Source organism: Chlorocebus sabaeus, chromosome 17 (assembly GCF_047675955.1).
Source record: "Chlorocebus sabaeus isolate Y175 chromosome 17, mChlSab1.0.hap1, whole genome shotgun sequence".
Classification (NCBI taxonomy): domain Eukaryota; kingdom Metazoa; phylum Chordata; class Mammalia; order Primates; family Cercopithecidae; genus Chlorocebus; species Chlorocebus sabaeus.
Window position 1 is genome coordinate 20,716,067 of NC_132920.1, and position 21,047 is coordinate 20,737,113.

The 21,047-nt window shown below is 37.1% G+C and overlaps 1 protein-coding gene across 1 annotated transcript in view; it reads left to right on the forward strand.

Annotated features, from left to right (window-relative positions):
* The window catches only part of CDKAL1 (CDKAL1 threonylcarbamoyladenosine tRNA methylthiotransferase), a 705,645-nt gene that overhangs the window by 214,059 nt on the left and 470,539 nt on the right, over positions 1–21,047 (forward strand). Inside the window, exon 7 of the mRNA XM_007973575.3 lies at positions 16,023–16,071. Coding sequence (XP_007971766.3) covers positions 16,023–16,071 — 49 coding nt within the window. The remainder of the gene's footprint in view (positions 1–16,022; positions 16,072–21,047) is intronic.

The window sequence follows — 21,047 nt, forward strand, 5'->3', positions numbered from 1 at the left end:
AAGGAATGAGTGGAATGGGAGTGTTAAGAAGTGTAGTGTGGAGTTGTGCAGATGAGTGATGAGTACAATAGTGAGGGTGAGAGAAGGAAGGAGGTTGCACTCAGTGAACCACAGGACAGGGTGAAACACTGTGTTGGGGTAGCGGGGGAAGACAGCATGAACAGGTGAAGGCGAGAAGCAGTATAATGTACTGGTTGTCTCTTCATGCCCTTTGTTCATTATCTGTCCTTTATTTTCTTGTATATTCATGATATCAGTCTTTTCTTATTTTAGGTCACATTTATTGAGGTATAGTTAACAGTTAAATTCACTTTTGATGAATTTGGACAGTCACCACATACTTTCTATTGTGCTTAAAAGTTATCTTGTGCCCTCTCGTATTCAAACATGCCTACTCTTCCCATGCCCCCAGTCCTTGGCAACCATTGATGCGATCTCTGTTCCTATAGTTTTGTCTTTTTGAGAATGTCATATAAATGAATATATTACTTGTGTCTTTTTTCTTTTCCTTAGCACAATGCTTTCAGTGTTCATTTATGTTGTTTCATTTATCAGTAGATGTTACTTTTTAGTGCCTAGAATTATTTCACTGTGCTAGTGGACCACAGTTTGTCTCTTCACCAGTTGATGGATATGCGTATTCTTTTCAGCTAAAGGCTATTATGAATAAAGCTTCCATAAACATTCATCCACAGGTCTCTGTGAAGATACATATTTTTATTTTTCTGGGATAAATAAATACCTGGGATTGCCAGGTCATATGGTAAGCATCTCTTTTGCCTTTTAAGAAGCTGCCAGTGTTTTCCAAAGTGGCCATTCCATTTTGCATTTCTGTCACCAGTCCCAGCTGCTTCACATCTTCGTCGGTAGTTAGTATTGTCAATTTTTTAAAAATTTTGACAATTCTACTAGTTGTGTTAGTGATGTCTCATTGTAGTTTTAATTTGTTTTTCTCTGTTGATTAATGATGTTGAGCATATTTTCATGTGCTTCTTTGCCATCTATATATCTTTGGTAAGGTATTCAAATCTTTTACCAACCTACCTCCTGTTTTTGTGATCTTGAGTTAGGAAACTACTACTTAGGACACAAAAAGCACAACCCAGGAAATAAAAGAAATTGATAAAATTTACTTAATCACAATAAACACTTTCACTCCTCAAAAGATACTGTTAAGAAAATGAAAAATGCCATGACTGAGAAAAAAATTTGCAAAATATACATCTCCTACAGGACCTATGTCCAGGAGATAGAATGACTCCAACTCAGTAGTAAGAAATCAACCTGTTTTAACATGGGGAAAATATTTGTCTGTCTTTTTTTTTCTTTCTTAATTTTTAAAATTTATTTTAAAGAGAGATGAGATCTCACGTTGTTGCCCGTGCTGATCTCAAACTGTTGGGCTCAGATCCTCCTGGCTTGGCCTCCCAGAATGCTGAGATTATAGGCAATCATTTAAAAAAAAATCGCCCTCTCATATTCAACCATTATACCTCTTTTATATATATTTTTTAAAATAAATTTTGTTGTACATATTTGCAATTTGTAACATGATGTTTGGGACACACATATAGTGAAGCAGATTTATATATCAATCATCTCAGAGTTACTATTTTTGTGTCAAGAGCAGCCAAAATCTACTTATTAAGCACAATCCCTAACCCATTTCCAGCTCTCCCTCCCTTGCCTCTGGTAACCACTGTTTTTAAAATTATTTCTGTGTATTTGAGCTTTTTTTTTTTTTCCAAAGGATCCCACACATATGTAAGATCATGCATTACGTTTCTTTCTGTGTTTGGCTTATTTCCATTAGCATAATGTCCTCCATGTCTTTCCATGTTGTTGGAAGCGGCAGGATTTCCTCCTTTTTAAAGGCTGAATAATATTCCATTGTATATATACACCACAGGGCACTTAGGTTATTTTCAATCTGGGTGTTGTGAATAATGCGGCAATGAATACTGGAGTACAAATATCCTTACGAGGTAGGGATTTCATCTCCTTTTGGTATATACACAGAAGAGGGATTGCTGGCTCATATTTGTCATTTTTTATTGTGTTTTACAATTTTGATATAGTTAGAAACATGGAGTTTTGGAGGGTGGGTGGGTAATTTGTAATGTGGTTTCAACACTTGAAAGCTATGTTCTCCAAGGGAACATGTCTGATAAAGTATCTAATGTTTTCTCTCTCTCTCTCACCTGTTTTTAAAATATGAAAAGGATTTATCCAACTGCCAATCCATTTGCATGTTACTGTGATGGACACTTACTGATAGGCTCTATAGAGCCAGAGATTTTATTATTATTTTACATATTTATATATACTGTACATTTATCTTCTCTGCCTAGTACAGTGTCTGGCTCAATAAATATTTTTTGAGTGACTATTAAATTATAAGATATGGATTTAACTTTAATTTTTTCATGTTGTTCCTAGTTATTCGAGCAGCATTTGTTTAAACATTTTTCCTTTATCCTTTTATGATGCTAACTCATAATATGTTTATGTGTTCCTTCCTCTCCCCTCCCCTTCCTTCCTCTCCCCTCCCCTTCCTTCCTTTCCCCTCTCCTTCCTTCCTTTCCCCTCTCCTTCCTTCCTTTCCCCTCTCCTTCCTTCCTTTCCCCTCTCCTTCCTTCCTTTCCCCTCTCCTTCCTTCCTTTCCCCTCTCCTTCCTTCCTTTCCCCTCTCCTTCCTTCCTTTCCCCTCTCCTTCCTTCCTTTCCCCTCTCCTTCCTTCCTTTCCCCTCTCCTCTCTTTTCTTTCCTTCCTTCTCTTTCTTTCAAGGCAAGGTCTTACTGTGTCCCTGAGGATGGAGTGTGATGGTGCACTCATAGCTTATTGTAGCCTTGACCTTCTGGGCTCAAGGGATCCTCCCACCTCAGCCTCCCAGGTAGCTGAAACTATAAGCACATGCCACCATGCTGGGCTCATTTTTAAATTTTTTGTAGAGACAGGGTTTTGCCGTGCTGCCTAGACTTGTCTTGAACTCCTTGGCTCAAGGGATCCTCCTGACTCAGCCTCTCAAAGTGCTGGGATTACAGGCATGAACCACTGTGTCCAGCCCATGTTTATTTCTTAATTAGTATATTAGTTTTCTTTGCTGCTCTAACAGAGTATCACAAATGTAGTTTATTTTTATTTATTTATCTTTCTTTTCTGTTTTTAATTAAATAGGGACAGGTTCTCCCTATGTTGCCCTCCACCCACTCTGCCCCAGGTGGAAAAGGTTTTCAGGTTCTTTTGACACTCATGTGGTTACATTGGGCCCACCTGGATAATCCATGTTACTCTTATCTGAGGTCCCTAATCTTGATCACATCCAGAAAGTTGTGTTTGCCATGTAAAGTAACATATTCACAGGTTCAAGGATTAGGACGTGGATGTCTTTGGGAGATCATTATTCTGCCTATTATGTATAATAGGAGTTATCTTTTGGCTTCCCTGGGCTGTACTGGAAGAAGAAGAATTGTCTGAGGCCACACCTAGCATACACTAACACTAACAATAGCTGATGAGCTAAAAAAAAAATCTAATATGTTTTAAGAAAGTTTACAAGTTTGTGTTGGGCCACATTCAAAGCCGTCCTGGGCGACATGGGGCCCAGAGGCCGTGGGTTGGACAAGCTTGATGTATAAAATTGTTTATTAATTGGTATTTTACATCTCTAATGTGTGTGTGTTTTAGTTATAATATTACTCTGTGTGTAACTTTAGTATCACTTTTTAAATTATCTTTTAATTTGTAGTATGTTCTGTTACTTAATAGGAGTATTCTGATGTCCCAAACACTGTTTCTATGTGTGATTGAGCTTAGCCTGTTGAATTTTGTTTTTATTGCTGAAGGGGTTTTTTGCCTCCTTTATCCCTTACCCCTACAGAAAGTTTAATAGGTATTTTAGTTGCATTTAAGAGGAAGAGAGGTTCCTGGTACTGATTCTCATTTTACTAGCACCCTTTTAGCCTGGCCTCATCTTTCAATTAGTAATTTTTATCTCTAACTCAGTATTAGTCACTCACTGGTACCATTCAGGTGAAATATGCCTTCAGTGGTATGAGGAATGTGCTGTCACATAACTTTCGTTGAAAGGACTATTTCTACCTTTGGGGAAGAATCTTTTGAATGAAGAGATTAAAGATGAAAATATACTGGGAGATGAGTATTAAAGTTAAATCACACATAACATCAAATGCTCTTTTGTGTTACACAGCAAACTTGCTCACGGGCTTGTGAGTTCAAGAAAAGTCTTCTCCGCATTGAAACACATTAAGCTAGCTTAGTGACTGCTGTCAGCTTCTCCACATGTAAGGGATTTGGAAATTGGGCCCTTCCCCATTACTATGTAAGGTAGGGACTTGGCTTAATAGAGAAGTTAATCCTGAACTTTGACTTGTCAGATGCTGATTATTCAATCAAACTTCGTTATGGTAAAGGGGAAACACCTGAACATACATTTGATGGCAAAGACTTTATATGTATAGTTCTTAATGGAGATGGAAAGAAGGGCTTTTCTTTCCTTTTTTATTGTATATATTTAAGGTGTACAATGTTTTTATGTATACATAGTGAAATGATTACTAGAGTCAAACAAAATAACTTATCCATCTCCTTCTGTAGTTACTTTTTATGTTTGTGTATAGTAAGAGTACCTAATATCTACTCTTAGTAGATTTTCAGTATACAATATTAACTATAGTCCTGATGATGTAATTAGATCTCTAGAGTTATCCTACATAACTGCAACTTTGTACCCTTTGATCTACTTCACATTTTCTCCCCCTCCCCACCCCTGGCAATCCCCACACTACTCTCTGTTTCTCTGTATTTGACTTGTTTTAAGTAAAGATTTTATGCACAATTGAAATCATGCGTTTTTTTTTTCCCTGTGTCTGGCTTAGTTTACTTAGTGTAATGTCCTCCAGGTTCATCAATGTTGTCACAAATGACTGGATGTCCTTTTAAAAATGTTGAATAATATTCCATTACTTAAATATACCACAGTTATTTTATTCATTCATCCGTTGATGGATACTTAGGTTGTTTTCATGTCTTGGTTATTGTGTATAATGCTGCATTGGACTTAAGAGCACAGATCTTTCTACAGAGTGCAGATTTTATTTCTTTTGGATATGTAAGAATTGCTGGATCATAGGGTAGTTCTATTTTTAAGTCTTTGAGGCATCTTTATACTGTCTTCCATAATGGTTGTACCAGTTTACTTTCCTACCAACAGTGCATAAGGGTTCTGTCTTCTCTAGTTCCTTGCTGACACTGGTTATTTATTGTCTCTTTGGCATGGCCATCCTCAATGAGGTGATAGCTCATTGTGGTTTTGATTTGCCTTTCACTAATGATTAGTGATGTTGAGCACCTTTTTATATCCATTTTCATTGGCCATTTGTATGTTTCCTTTGGAAAAATGTCTATTCAGGTCCTTTGCCCATTTTTAAATAAGGTTACTTAATTTTTTGCCATTGAGTTGTATGAATTCCTTGTATATTTTGCATGTGAATCCCTTATCAGGTATATGGTTTGCAAATATTTTCTCCCAATCCATAGGCTGCCTTTTCATTCAGTTGATGGCTTCCCTTGCTGTGCAGAAGCATTTTAGCCTGATGTAGTCCTATTTGTTTATTTTTGCTTTTTGTTGCCTGAGCTTTTGGTGTTTTATCCAAAAAATCAGTGCCAAGGCCAGTGTCAAAGATCTTTTTCCCTATGTTTAAGGAGGGAGAGTTTCCTCCCAGGAATTTTGCAGTGTCAGGTCTTACATTTAGGCCTATAATCTGTTTGGAGCTGATTTTTGTGTGTGGTATAGTGTACAGATTCAATGCAGTTTCTATCAAAATTCTAATGACATTATTTGCAAATATAGAAAAACAGTTCTAAAATTTGTATGGAACCACAGGAGACTCTGAATAGCCAAAACAGTCTTGAAAAAGAAAAAGTTGGCGACATCACACTTTCTGATTTAAAATTACAGTATAAAGTTATTGTGGCTAGTGGTGGTTTATGCCTATAATTGCAGCAACTCAAGAGGCTGAAGTGAGAGGATCTCTTGAGGCTGAGAATTTGAGATCAACCTGAGCTATATACTGAAACCTTGTCTCTAAAATAATAATAATAATAATAACAACAACAACAGCAACAACAACAACAATTAGCCTGGCATGATGGCACACTCTTGTAGTTCCAGCTACTTGGGAGGCTGAGGCAGGAGGGTTGCTTGAGCCAAGGAGTTCCAGGCTGTGGTGAGTTGTTGTGATTGTGACACAGCACTCCAGCTCCAGCTTTGGAAAGAGAGCAAGACTCTGTTTCTTAAAAAAAAACAAAAAACAAAAAACAAAAAAACCCAAACCTATAGTAATCAAAACAGTATGGCACTGGCGTAAAAACAGACACATAGACTAATGGGAACAGAACAGAGAGCCTAGAGATAAATCCAAGCATACCAAGTGTATGCACTCAACTAATTTTCAACAAGCCCACCAAGAAGACACACTGGGGAAAGGATAGTATCTTTATGGTGTTGGGAAAACTGGAGAGCCACATGCAAAAGAATGAAACTGGACCCTGATATCTTTTTTTCCTTTTATAGATGAGTAGAGTTTTCAGGTAGTTTTAAAGTTTTGGTTGTGATATTTTTTAATTGGAATGAAAATGACATGTTTGTCTTTTTATTTATGTACAATCAAAATTAAGACAGCTAATAAGAAAGTACTTTGCATGTATGTTTTTATATCTATATCTATAATGTATTAACTTCTTTTACTCCTGAAAAGATTTGAGGTATCTTGGGATAAAATCAAGAGATAATAAAGCCCCAGACAGATTCATGCAGGCTTAATAAGAGTCATACCAACTAATAGAGAAATATGGACAAAGAGCAGTTTTTCACATTTAATATAATTAACCTGAGCAATGTTGTTAATATTATTCTATTAACACTCCAGTGGCTTTTGTTTGCAAATAGAATAAAATCTAAACCACATAGCATGAACTGCAAGGTCTCACATATTCTTTCTACCATCATTATGTGACCTCATCTCTTACCACTGTGTCCCTAATTGCTGGTCTTCTTTTGACCACACAACCCATTTATGTTATTTCAGCCTCTCAGTCCTTGTACTTACTCTTCTGCCAGAGGTTCACATCGATGCCTCTGTCAGTGGTTCAGGTCCCAGGATTAATGCTACCTATTCAGTAAGTTTAATTGGACCACTGTAGAAAAATTATGCTCTCTGCCTCCTACCACTAATCTCAGATTTTCTTCTTTTCCATTTTTTTTTTTTTTTTTTTTAAATATGGGGTCTTGCTGTGTTACCCAGGGTGGGTTCAAACTCCTAGGCTCAAACAATATTCCCACCTCAGTCTCCCAAAGTGCCGTGATTATAGGCATGAACCACCACACCTGGCCCCAGATTTTAATTTCTTCATAGTGTCTGTCATTGTAGCAAATGAAGGTTTTCCATTATTTGCATGTTTCTTTCCTTTAATTAGAATATAAGGTCCATGAAGCAGGGATGTTGTATTTTTTGTTTGTTTAAGACAGGGTTTTACCCTGTCACTCAGGCTGGAGTGCAATGATGTGATCACGTCACACTGCAGCCTTGACTTCTTGGGCTCAAGTGATCCTACCAGCTCAGCCTCCCGAGTAGCTGGGACTACAGGCACATGCCACCACACATGGCTACTTTTTCATTTTTGTAAAGATGGTGTCTGTAGTTTTCCAGGCTGGTCTCAAACTCCTGGGCTCAAGTGATTCTCCAGCCTTGCGCTCCCAAAGTAGGGACATTGTATTTTTCACTATTAGGTCCCCAGTTACTAGAACTTTGTAGTTCATGGTTAGTGTTTAACAAATATTTTTAAAATGAATGTATTTATACCAATGGTGATTTGTAGGGGAGAGTTTGGGGAAAATAGTTGTTGTCTGAGTCTCTTGAAAGTTCAGGTTCAGTTGAATGGCATTTTATGATCATTTAATAGTAACCTCTATGTGCATAGGAAAAGGGAGATTCATCAAGTGGACCACCTATCTGCCATTCCTGGACAAGATCTACTAGGAATCATTGGCAAAACTCTAGTTTGATATCCTTGTGCCTCAATTCTCTCAGCCTCAGAAATAACAGTACTGTCGGCCAGGCGTGGTGGCTCACACCTGTAATCCTAGCACTTTGGGAGGCTGAGGCGGGCGGATCACTTGAAGTTAAGAGTTTGAGATCAGCCTGGCCAACATGGTGAAACCCCATCTCTACTAAAAATACAAAAATTAGCTTGGTGTGGTGGCATGCGCCTGTAATCCCAGCTACTTGGGAGGCTGGGGCAGGAGAATCGCTTGAACCTGGGGAGTGGAGGTTGCAGTGAGCCGAGATTACACCACTGCACTCCAGCCTGAGCAACAGAGTGAGACTCTGTCTCAAAAAAAAAAAAAAAGAAAGAAAGAAAGAAAAGAAGAAATAACAGTACTATCTCCTCCTGCCTAGTAGTGTTTGAGGATTAAGTGTGATAATGCACATGAAGTGTCAGTGTAGAGCATGAAACAGAGTAATTGTTCAAGAAATGTTAGCTGTCACAGTGTTATTCCTAGTCATTAACTTATGTAGCTGCTGGTTTTTCAGGAAAAAAATACTTCAAGTGCATACTAAAGCAGAGCCTTCCACTGCAGAGCAATATCAGCTTGTTCTCTGACAGCTTCAAATGAGTGGACTTTTTTTTTTTTTTTTTTTAAGCCTAGTTGGCAAAATTGTGTTTGAGATGTATGTTCGTTTCCTAAGGCTGCCATAACAAATTACTGTTTTAAACTGGGTAGCTCCCTTAGCCATTCCCTAAAGCTGCACTTTTCAGTGTGGCTGCAGTAGCCACATTTGACTATTTAAATATGAATTAAGTTCCTCAGTAACAGTAGCCACATTTCAAGTCTGTAATAACCACATGTGGCTAGTGACTATCATAGTGGATGGCACAGCATATAAACATTTCCATCACTGCAGAAGGTCCTGCGGACAGCACTGCTCTGAGTGATTTAGGATACTTTAGAATAGCATTTTTATTTGCTTTGCATGCCATTGTATAGGCTTGTTTCTTCAATACATGTCTAGTTATAAATTTGGCATAGTTGATAATAGCTGAATAAAATATTTTTGTGGGTTTCTTTTTAAATTTCTGCAGTAGAATGACTCATTAATGTTATTTATGAATTGTTTATACACCAACTCCTTTCTTCATTGTTGAGAACATATGGAGTCAGTAATAGAACATACTGCATGTCTTTTTTGTGTGTATATTTATAACTAAGTGCCTGAAGGACACAAGATACTGTTTTATTTATTTTATTTGAATTACATGCTAGAGAATAAGCTCTTGTGTATTCAGGGCCTCAATTTATAGTATTAATTAATAACAACTTTCCTTTTCTCCCAGAATGAGTTCAATATATTCTTCATTACTGTATGTGAATTTTGAGTTTGTTTTCTCGCTCCCGATTGTTTTTTCTTCTTTTGGTGCCTCCCACCCTTCATTTTTTTTTCTCCTGACTTCCTCCTCTTCCATGTAACTCCCCCTCCCCTGACTCTTCTCTCCCTTTCCTCTTGGTCTCCCCTTTTTTCCCTTTTCCCCACTGCTTCCTCCATTGTCTTCCTTACTGGAAATCAAAATGGACATAATATTTTCTTTAAATCATTTAATAAACTTCTCTTCTGTTTGTAATCAAGTACTTAAATTTTTATTTTTTATTTTTTATTTTACAGTTTTGGCAGACCTTTCTTTTTAAGGACCTGGGGTTCCCACACACCAGCCAGTGATTTAAATTATCATGTGTTGGCAATATCCCACTTCCTGCCTTAAAAGCAAATGTAATCAGTACTATTTTAAGTTGGAGGATATATTTTCAGCTGTATACATTCAAGCAAAATCTGTGTGATCATCATGGTCGCCGTCTTCATCAGGGCCATCTTTGTTTCTTCTAGGTGCATGCACACATGTACACACACTCTCTCTCTCTCTCTCTCTCAGACTTTTCATTTTGGCATAATATCACTCAGAAATGTTGTAAAAATATAGAGTTCCTATATGCTCTTTACCCAGATTCCCCAAATATTAACATTTTAACACATTTTCTCATTCTCTTTATGTGTACACATTTTCCCCCCATCCCGATCCTTGTGAAACTGAGTTGCAAACATGATGCCCTTTACTTCTAAATGCCCATATATTTCAAAAGCTAGGACACACTCTTAAATCACTATAGTACAATTATCAGTATTAATACAATACTATAAGCTAATGTATTAGCTTTATTCAGTTATTGCCAATTGTTTCAATATTGTACTTTATAGGAAATGAAAAATCTCAGATTCATAGTAGCATTCAGGTCAGGTCTCTTCAGTCTCCTTTAATCTGTAACATTTCCTTGGTTTTTCCTTGACTTTCATGGCCTTTATGTTAGAACCTTTGACCACTCTCAACTTCTTTTTTCTTTTTGGTAATAACAACTTTACTGAGATATAATTCATACACCATGAAATTCACCCATTTAAAGTGTACAATTCAGTGCATTTTCGTTTATTCATAGAATTGTATGACCATTGCCACCATCAATTTAGAACATTTTCATCATTTAAAAAAAAAAAAAACCCAGGTACTTCTTAGTACTGCCTTTCATTCTCCCTCTGCCCATCCAAAGACAATCACTAACCGACATTATCTCTGTAGATTTTCTTATTTTGGACATTTCCTATTGTGACCTTTTTGTCTGGTTTGTTTCACTTTGCATTTATAGCATGTAACTATACTTCATTCCCTTTTATGGATTAGCAATCTGGTCAGGCACCGCATAACTTTAATCAACGATGTATTGTATATAAGTCAGTGGTCTCTTTAGATTATAATACAGTATTTTTACTGTACCTTTTATATGTTTAGATTCTTACCATTGTGTAGCAGCTGCCTGCAGTATTCAGTCCAGTAGCAGGGCTGTACAGGTTTGTAGCCTAGGAGCAGTAGTCTGTACCATATAGCCTAGCTGAGTAGCAGGCTGTACTGTCTGGGTTTGTGTAAGTACGGTCTGAAGTTCACACAATGAAGCGATGGCCTAATAACACATTTCTCAGAGCATATTCTGTCTTAGTGATGCATTGCTGTATTTCTTTGTATGCGTATACCACATGTTGTTAATCTGTTCACCAGTCAGTGGATACTTGCATTCTCACTTTTTGCCTGTTATGAATAATGCTATTATGAACATTTGTGTACAAGTTTTTGTATGGACATGTTTTCATTTTTCTTGGAGTTATAACTAGGATTGACATTGCTAGATTATATGGTAACTCTATGTTTAATCATTTGAGGAACAGGCAGCTTATTTTCCAAAGGGCTGCATCATTTTACTACATTCCCATCAGCAATGTACGAAGGTTCCCATTTCTCCACATTTTCACCAACACTCATTATCTGTACGTGTGCGTGTGTATTTTAGGAGACAGGGTCTCACTCTGTCACCTACACTGGAGTGCAGTGGTGTGATCATAGGTCACTGTAATTTCGAACTCCTGGGTTCAAGCGGTCTTTCCGCCTTAGCCTCTCAAGTAGTTGGGACTACAGAGGAGCACCACTGTGTCCAGCTAATTTTTAAAATTTTTTTGTAGGGACAGGATCTCGCTATGTCGCCCAAGCTGGGCTCAAACTCCTGGCCTTAAAGTGATCTTCCCATATTGGCCTCCCAAAGTGCTGGGATTACAGGTGTGAGCAACTGCACCTGGCCTGCCTGTCTTTTTGATGATAGCCATCCTACTGGGTGTGAAGTAGTATCTCATTGTGTTTTTTCCAATACTGGTAAACTATGCATAAAATAAAATTGACCACTGTAACCATTTTTAACTGGCACAGAGTACATTTACACTGTTGTGTGTCATCACCACTATCCATCTCTAGAATGTTTCCGTTTTCTCATACTAAAACTCTATACCCATTAAGCAATAGCTCCCTATTCCTCCGTTATGGTTCTGATTTGCATTTCCTGGTTGGCTAATGATGTTGAGCATCTTTTCATATGTTTATTGGCCATAAGTATATTTTGCTTGGAAAAGTGTCTGTTCAGATTATTTTCCCATTTTTAATTGGGTTGTCTTTTTATTACTGAGTTGTAGAAGTTCTTTATAAATTCTAGATATAAGTTCCTTACCAGATATGTGATTTATAAAAGTTTTCTCTCATTTTCTGTGTTGTCCTGTTACTTTGTTGATGTTATCCTTTGAAGTATGAAATGGTTTGAATTTTGATGATATCCAATTTATTTTTTCGTTTGTTGTTTTTGTTGTTTGTGCTTTGGCATTACATCTAAGAAATCAGTGTCTAATCTAAGGTTCATGTAGATTTATGACTGTGTTTTCTTCTAAGAGTTTTATAGTTTTAGCTTACCCTCAACTTTTTAACAGATTGCTTCCTCTGCATGTTCTGACTTTTCCCTAGAAATATGGCTTCTTATTCAGTCCATGTGCTATAAGAATAGATGCAGTGCTTTTGAGCTTTTATATTTTTAACTGCATAGGAAAATATTTTTCTTTCTGGTTTCATCATTGAATTATCTTATATTTTATTCATTTTATTGTCTGTCTTCTATCCTTAATTGATATCTTGGTTATTCACCCACATCCAGTAGGAAAATTGACCAACTCTTTCTTATCTTATTCATGTCTGTATTATCTTTGGCAATCTGAGTGTCTGGATATAACGTCTTGGCAACATTGTCACCTCTCACTTCATCATACATCAGTTCCAGTGGTCATCACCTACATCTTGTTTCAGCAACCTATTCCCGTTGCCAGATATTGGACCTTACTATTCTTCAGAAATATGAAATGCCTGTGTCTGTACTCTGGTTATAACTTTCTGTCCTTTTTCTTTTCTCCTTCCTTTTTTTTTCATTTTTCTCTTTCTCCAACACCCAGCCACTTCATTTCTTCTTTTCTGGCCCTACTTCTTTCCCTGTCTAACCTATTTGCCAAACTTCCTCTCATCTAAAATACATAGTTAACTTTCCTTGTTCCATTTTCTTTCTAGTCCATTCCACAAATCTGTTAGTGTTGTTTCATCAGTCTTCAACCATCCTGGTATAATTTAGATGGTTAATAATTGATGAGTGAATAAATGGTGGTATTAACAAACCTTGGGTCAATCTGTTTGTCTCTTTGGCTCCTACTGTAGAACTGCTGGGACTTGGAGTTATTGTTGTAAATTCATGGTCTCAGATTTCATCTGGTATCCCAGTATTGTCTGGTGAATTTTGTGTGTTCCTAGTCATCACTGTCTCTTGTTGTCTGTAATAGGTATTTGTAAACATTCATTCTGTTATTATTTTACGATATGCTTTCTACCTCTTAGCAGATGAACTTCCCGCTTACTTCACTGAGAAGAATTGAGGGCAACAAGTGGAAATCTGCTTAGCTCCTCCCTGACCTCTACAAGAGTACTAGCATCTTTTCCCATGCTTTACCCCTAACCTCTTCTTTCAGGAGACGAAGATGTGGCCCTTTTCTCACTCTGACTTATCCTCTATTCATGTTTTAGATTTTGCTCGGTCTACTTCCTGATCCCTACTTCCTGAAGATCATTGCTCCATCACTTGTTTTTCAGTCTACAACTCCTTGCCTACTGCCTTTCTCTGCTCAAACTGCAAAAAAAAAAAAGAAAGAAATAGTTACTTGTACTAACCTAATCCAAAACATAATATATTCAATATTCTCTAGCCATCAAGAGTCTTTCTTTTCCTTCCCTTTCTACCCAGCTTTTTACTACGAGTAGTCAAATTAACTCTATTTTCTTATGTATAATTCATTACTATTGAACTCACTGCTTTCCCTAAGTTTGATTCCCGTATTGTTAAATCAAACATATTCATTTTAGTCTGTATACTTATGTCTCTGTAGTGTTTGACACTGTTGGTCACTTCCTCCTCTTTGAAATCTTTCTTCTGCTGGCTTCTTCAATCACATTCTCTATGGAAGCCAACGGGGCTCTCATAATAAAACCAGGGCCTAATGGTTCCATTGTTTCCTGATAGATGCATCTCCAGTTAGGTAGGTTTGTTGGGGGCTGAAAACCTAATGTTGTCTGAGATTTACATGCCTTTGGCAGTTTCTTAGTAATTATTGTTGCTGCTGCCATCACGTTGGGCTAAGTGATCAGAGGTAGAATGGAGTTCAGGTCTGCTCTCACAAGCCTTTCCTCATTTTCTGTAAGATGCTGAGACCAAAGGAATGTTTTTAAGAGAATTACCTTTTCTCTTCTCTTCTCTTCTCTTCTCTTCTCTTCTCTTCTCTTCTCTTCTCTTCTCTTCTCTGTCTTCTCTTGTCTTTTCTTTCTTCTTCTTTTTTTTCTCACTGTGTTGCCCAGGCTTGAGTGCAGTGGCGTGATCTCAGCTCACTACAACTTCCACCTCCTGTGTTCAAGTTATTCTCCTGCTTCAGCCTCTTGAGTAGCTGGGAGTAAGGCATGCACCACTACACCTGGCTAATTTTTATATTTTTAATAGAGATAGGATTTCACCATGTTGGCAAGGCTGGTCTCGAACTCCTGACCTCAAGTGATCTGCCCCCCCGCCCAGGCCTCCCAAAGTGCTGGAATTATAGGCATGAACCACTGTGGCCAGCCAGCCATTACATTTTTAATAAAGTTTTTAAAACAGGTTCCTCTTGTCTCAGTTGAGTTCACTGCAGCATTGTACAATCATGAAAGAATAGAAATTCTTTCATCAATAGAGGTATGGATGCATTCATCACATCATGGTGCAACCATTCAGAGAGATAGTAGGCAGCTAGTAAAGGGAATGAAATAGACCTATAGACTGACAATATATAGTAAAAACATCAAGGCAGAGGTGTATTTTATACATACGTATAGCCCCCACCAAAGACCTCGGGACCTCACTGTGTTGCCCCAGCTGGTCTTGGTCTATTTTGTATATCTATTTTATATATTTGTTTACACACACACACAAACACACACACTATCATTTGTAAAAAAAAAAAAGGATAAAACTCTAGAACAGACCTGTATGTAAATGTTTGATGCCAGAAAATTTCATGGTATCTGCTCATCACACTATTATTAGTGGTTTCATCTGAGGAGTGGAAATACAGGATGAAAGATGTTATGATTTCCTTTAACTAACTTCCATGTTATATTCTATTTTGTTTGACTTTTTTTGTGATATTTCTTCTGTAATAAAACAATGGTAATTTAAGGACTTTTAAAGAAGAATCAACTTTGACTTATTCTTTTTTTAGCTTTGTGAATCATAATATTACTTTTCTTTTTTCATTTTCCTTTTAAACTCTAGCCGTGCTCTCTCATTCTCAGTAGGCTTCTCCAATCATAATCCTGTTTAATCATAACCCCAGGAGTCACCCTTGGTTCTCTAGGAAGCATTCCTGGATCACTTGGTCTGATTTTATTACCTTTCCTCTGTTTTCCCATGGGAAATCTTCCTTAGTCTCTGGTGTATAGAACAGTAGCTGTATTATTTGACTTTGCATTTCATGGACCTGAGTACAGTACCCAGCACATTGTAGAAATTCATTAAAAGGGTTTTGAGTATTAAAATAATAAAGATAGAATCTGGGACAGATCTCCTTAATACTAGCCTGCTCTTTCTGTGTAGGTTGTTATTTTACGCCATTTTTTTCTTGAAGCTTTGTGTGAGAAGACATGTGTTAATTAAACTGAAGTTGCTGTCTCAGGATGTGTTGAGTATGTGTCGATAGGCTATCCTAAAACAACTCCAGGCAGTTTATTTAAATGCAATGTGATTTCTTCAGTTATCATTGGAGGACAGGAGGGTGATAATTTCATACTTCACTGTAACACAAATTATTAATATAAAATATTTTTTATGTCTCCAAATACATTAAAGGAAACCTGCATCAATGTGCTTAGAAAATGTGTTATATTGACTCAACCATAAGGATGAACACAAATTTTGCTTCTCCGTGTAAATTACTTGTCTAATCGTTTGTTTTTTTTTTCTTTTAGGTTCAACAGATAGACCGTGTGGTAGAAGTTGTGGAGGAAACAATTAAAGGTAATCGTTGAAAGTGAGATAAACAGATGTATATATTTTCTGAACTACATAATAGAAACACCACTCGGTTAACTCTTGCCAGGCATCTTTATAAAAGTTATTGCTTTAGATATAAAATCATAAATGTTATCCATGGCTTCATGAATTTGCCAATCTAATATTGGAGGTAGGCACTCCACTGTGTATTTGTTTGGCTTATAAATGAATCAGGCCAAGAGCAATGGCTCACTCCTGTAACCCCAGCAATGGGGGCTGGAGCTGAGGCTGGAGGATTCCTGAGGCCAGGAGTTTTCGATCAGCCTGGGCAAGAGAGTGAGATCCTGTGATCTCTGGGGGAGAAAGTCAGCTGGATGCTGTGGTGTACAGCTGTAGTCCCAGCTACTTACGAGGTTGAAGCAGGAGGATCACTTGGGCCCAGGAGTTCAAGTCTGCAGTGAGCTATAATTGTGTAACTGCACTCTAGCCTGAGCGACACAGTGACATCCTGACTTTAAAGAATAAATGAATCAGGTAATAGTTTGTTTTTTTTTTTTTTTAAATGTTATTTTATTTTTGTGTAAAATGAATTTAGTTTGAATTTCAGATTGAAAGAATTTAAACAGTTTTAAGATAAAGAAATTGGCTGGTCACAGTGGCTCATGCCTGTAATCCCAGCACTTTGGGACACTGGGGTGGCCAGATTGCTTGAGCCCAGGAGTTCGAGACCAGCTTGGGCAACATGGCGAAACTTCATCTCTATAAAAAATAGAAAAATTAGCTGGGTGTGGTGGGGTGCTCATGTAGACCCATCTACTCAGGGGACTCAGGTGGGAGGATTGCTTGAGCCTGGGAGGTTGAGGGTACAGTGATCAGTGATTGTACCACTGCATTCCAGCCCAGTTGACAGAGCGAGACCCTGTCTCGAAATAAATAAATAAATAATAAGGAATTTTTTATTTGTACATTTTCATATCACATAATTGTTTTATAAATACTTTTAACAGTAATAATTTTGATACTTCTTCAAGGTATAATTTTTTATAGTTACACTAAAAATTACGCAAAGAGTGTAGAATTAAGTTTTGGTTATTTTGTTAGCTGACACTCACTGACATAGATTCTTATTGAAGTCACTGTGAAATAAACCATCTTTTACTCTGTGATATAATTTTAAATTTTTTAAAGCTTTTTCCTATGTTAGATTAGCACAAATGAAAACCAATAATATGATACTGAAATATTAAGTGAATTGAAAGTCTCAGTTAAATACTGTTTTGTTATAAATGAGAAATTTATGTATTTTAAAAAACCAGATAGTCTCCACCTGCCGAACTGGAAATTTTAATGCTGCACTTTTCCTTCTGGGTGGTGTCTACTACTTTCCACGTGCTTCTCTTCATTAATTTTGAATCATTGCTTTATCAGAGATTATCACAATCAATTTCTAATAAATGAGATTATGAGAATATGAGAATGAGACTATACCTTAATCTCTTTTATTATTTTTAAATTTTAAAAAATTATTTATTTTATAAATAGAGATGAGATTTTGCTATGTTGCTTAGGCTGGTCTCGAACTCCTGGGCTCAAACAATCCACCCACCTTGGCCTCCAAAAGTGCAGGAATTACAGGCATGAGCTGCCACACTTGGCCCGTAGTCTTCTTTTGAAGTTCCAAAATAAAATGAAGTATCAGGATTAAAAATTTATAGCAATGATAATTTGAATGTTTTTACAAACTACTTCAGCTCCATCTTGGAGAATCCAGAAGTACTAGCATTTGTTGTGTACTTACAGTGTGACAGCTACTGTGTTAAACACTTCCCATGGGTTAAGTCGTTTAACCTTCATAATAGTACTGTGAAGTGAAGTGGGCATAAATATTTTCCTCATTTTGCAGAGGAAAAAGTTGAGACATAAGTACATACAGCTAGTCAGTGGCAGCATTGGGATTTGAATCCAGGCAGTCTGACTCCAAAGCCTGTATGTTCTACTGTGATTTACACGATACTGTTATTTCTCTGCTCTCTCTCAGTTGAGATTCACTACCTTAAAGGTTATTTGATTGAGCGTCTTAAGCAGTGATTTAAGATACTTGAGGGCATTGTTGCCTTATTCATCCTTTGTCTTAAGCACCAGGTAAAAAATGAATGATGATGAAGAACATAGGAGAAAATCTAGGTGATCTTGGTATGGTGTGATTTTTTAGATACAACATCAAAAGTATGATTTATGAAAGAAATAATTGCCAAGTTGGATGTCATTAAGTTGAAAAAATTTTGCTCTATAAAAGACACTGTCAAGAGGATGGGAAGATAAGTCACAGAGTGGGAGAAAATATTTGCAAAATACACATCTGATAAAGGACTATTATCCAAAATATATGAAGACCTCTTAAAACTCAATAATAAGAAAAGGAACAACCCAGTTAAAAAATGGGCAAAAGACTTGAACAGACAATTTACCAAAGAAGATATGCAAATGTCAAATTAGTGTATAAAAAGACGTTCAGCATCATATGTCTGTCATTAGTGAATTACAAATTGAAGCAGCAATGCAATATAGTGGTATGTTAAAACTATATACCTGGTGCAATGGTCAAAATCCAAAACATTGACAACACCAAATTCTGGCAAGGATGTGGAGCAACAGGAAGTCTCGTTTATTGCTGATGGTAATGCAAAATGGTACAGGTACTTTGAAAGACAGTTTGGCAGTTTCTTAAAACTAAACACAGTCTTACATCCAGCAGGTGTGCTACTTGATATTTATCCAAATGAGTTGAAAACTTACGTTTATACAAAAACTTGTACACAGTGTTTATAGTAGCTTTATTCATAATTGCTAAAACTTAGAAGCAAAAAAATGGCCCTTTAGTAAGTGAATAAAGAAACTGGAACCAAAACAGCATGGTACTGGTACCAAAACAGAGATATAGACCAATGGAACAGAATAGAGTCCTCAGAAATAATACCACACATCTACAGCCATCTGATCTTTGACAAACCTGAGAGAAACAAGAAATGGGGAAAGGATTCCCTATTTAATAAATGGTGCTGGGAAAATTGGCTAGCCATAAGTAGAAAGCTGAAACTGGATCCTTTCCTTACTCCTTATACGAAAATTAATTCAAGATGGATTAGAGACTTAAATGTTAGACCTAATACCATAAAAATCCTAGAGGAAAACCTAGGTAGTACCATTCAGGACATAGGCATGGGCAAAGACTTCATGTCTAAAACACCAAAAGCAACGGCAGCAAAAGCCAAAATTGACAAATGGGATCTCATTAAACTAAAGAGCTTCTGCCCAGCAAAAGAAACTACCATCAGAGTGAACAGGCAACCTACAGAATGGGAGAAAATTTTTGCAATCTACTCATCTGACAAAGGGCTAATATCCAGAACCTACAAAGAACTCAAACAAATTTACAAGAAAAAAACAAACAACCCCATCAAAAAGTGGGCAAAGGATATGAACAGACATTTCTCAAAAGAAGACATTCATACAGCCAACAGACACATGAAAAAATGCTCATCATCACTGGCCATCAGAGAAATGCAAATCAAAACCACAATGAGATACCATCTCACACCAGTTAGAATGGCGATCATTCAAAAGTCAGGAAACAACAGGTGCTGGAGAGGATGTGGAGAAATAGGAACACTTTTACACTGTTGGTGGGACTGTAAACTAGTTCAACCATTATGGAAAACAGTATGGCGATTCCTCAAGGATCTAGAACTAGATGTACCATATGACCCAGCCATCCCATTACTGGGTATATACCCAAAGGATTATAAATTATGCTGCTATAAAGACACATGCACACGTATGTTTATTGCAGCACTATTCACAATAGCAAAGACTTGGAATCAACCCAAATGTCCATCAGTGACAGATTGGATTAAGAAAATGTGGCACATATACACCATGGAATACTATGCAGCCATAAAAAAGGATGAGTTTGTGTCCTTTGTAGGGACATGGATGCAGCTGGAAACCATCATTCTCAGCAAACTATCACAAGAACAGAAAACCAAACACCGCATGTTCTCACTCATAGGCGGGAACTGAACAATGAGATCACTTGGACTCGGGAAGGGGAACATCACACACCGGAGCCTATCATGGGGAGGGGGGAGGGGGGAGGGATTGCATTGGGAGTTATACCTGATGTAAATGACGAGTTGATGGGTGCAGCACACCAACATGGCACAAGTATACATATGTAGCAAACCTGCACGTTGTGCACATGTACCCTACAACTTGAAGTTTAATAATAATAAATAAATTAAAAAAAAAAAAAAGAAACTGGTACATGCAGATAATGGAATATTATTTGACACTAAAAGAAATGAGCAAAAAAGCCATGAAAAGATATAGAGGGACTTTAAATGCATACTATGATGTGAAAGACATCCATCTGTAAGGCTGCATACTGTATGAGTCCAACTAATCGGACATTGTGGAAAAGGTGAAATATGGAAGGAGTGAAAGGATCAGTTGGTGCCAGTGATTAGAGAGTAGGGAGGGATGTGTAGGCAGAAAATAGAAGATATTTATGACAGTAATTCTATTCTGTATGATACTGTAATGGTGGACAATTGTCATTATACTTTTGTTCACATCCTTAGAATGAACAACACCAAGAGTGAACCCTTATGTAAACTGTGGACTCTTGATGAAAATGATGTGTCAGTGTAGGTTCATTGATTGTAACAAACGTACCACTCTGGTGTGGGTTGTTGATAGTTGGAGAGGCTATGTGTGGAGTGGGGGCAGTGATGTATGAAAACTCTGTACTGCTGAGTTTTTTTTTGAATCTAAAACTACTCTAAAAAAATAAGATCTATTTTAGGAAATTAATGATAGTTAACAGTGTGCTTAGGAGTTTGCCAAATGGCTTGGAGAGATGTAATTTCTATAGGAAATCATACAAGACCTGTTACTCCCAGGCTGAGTTAATCAGGGATAGCTTCTTACTGATGAGTGTG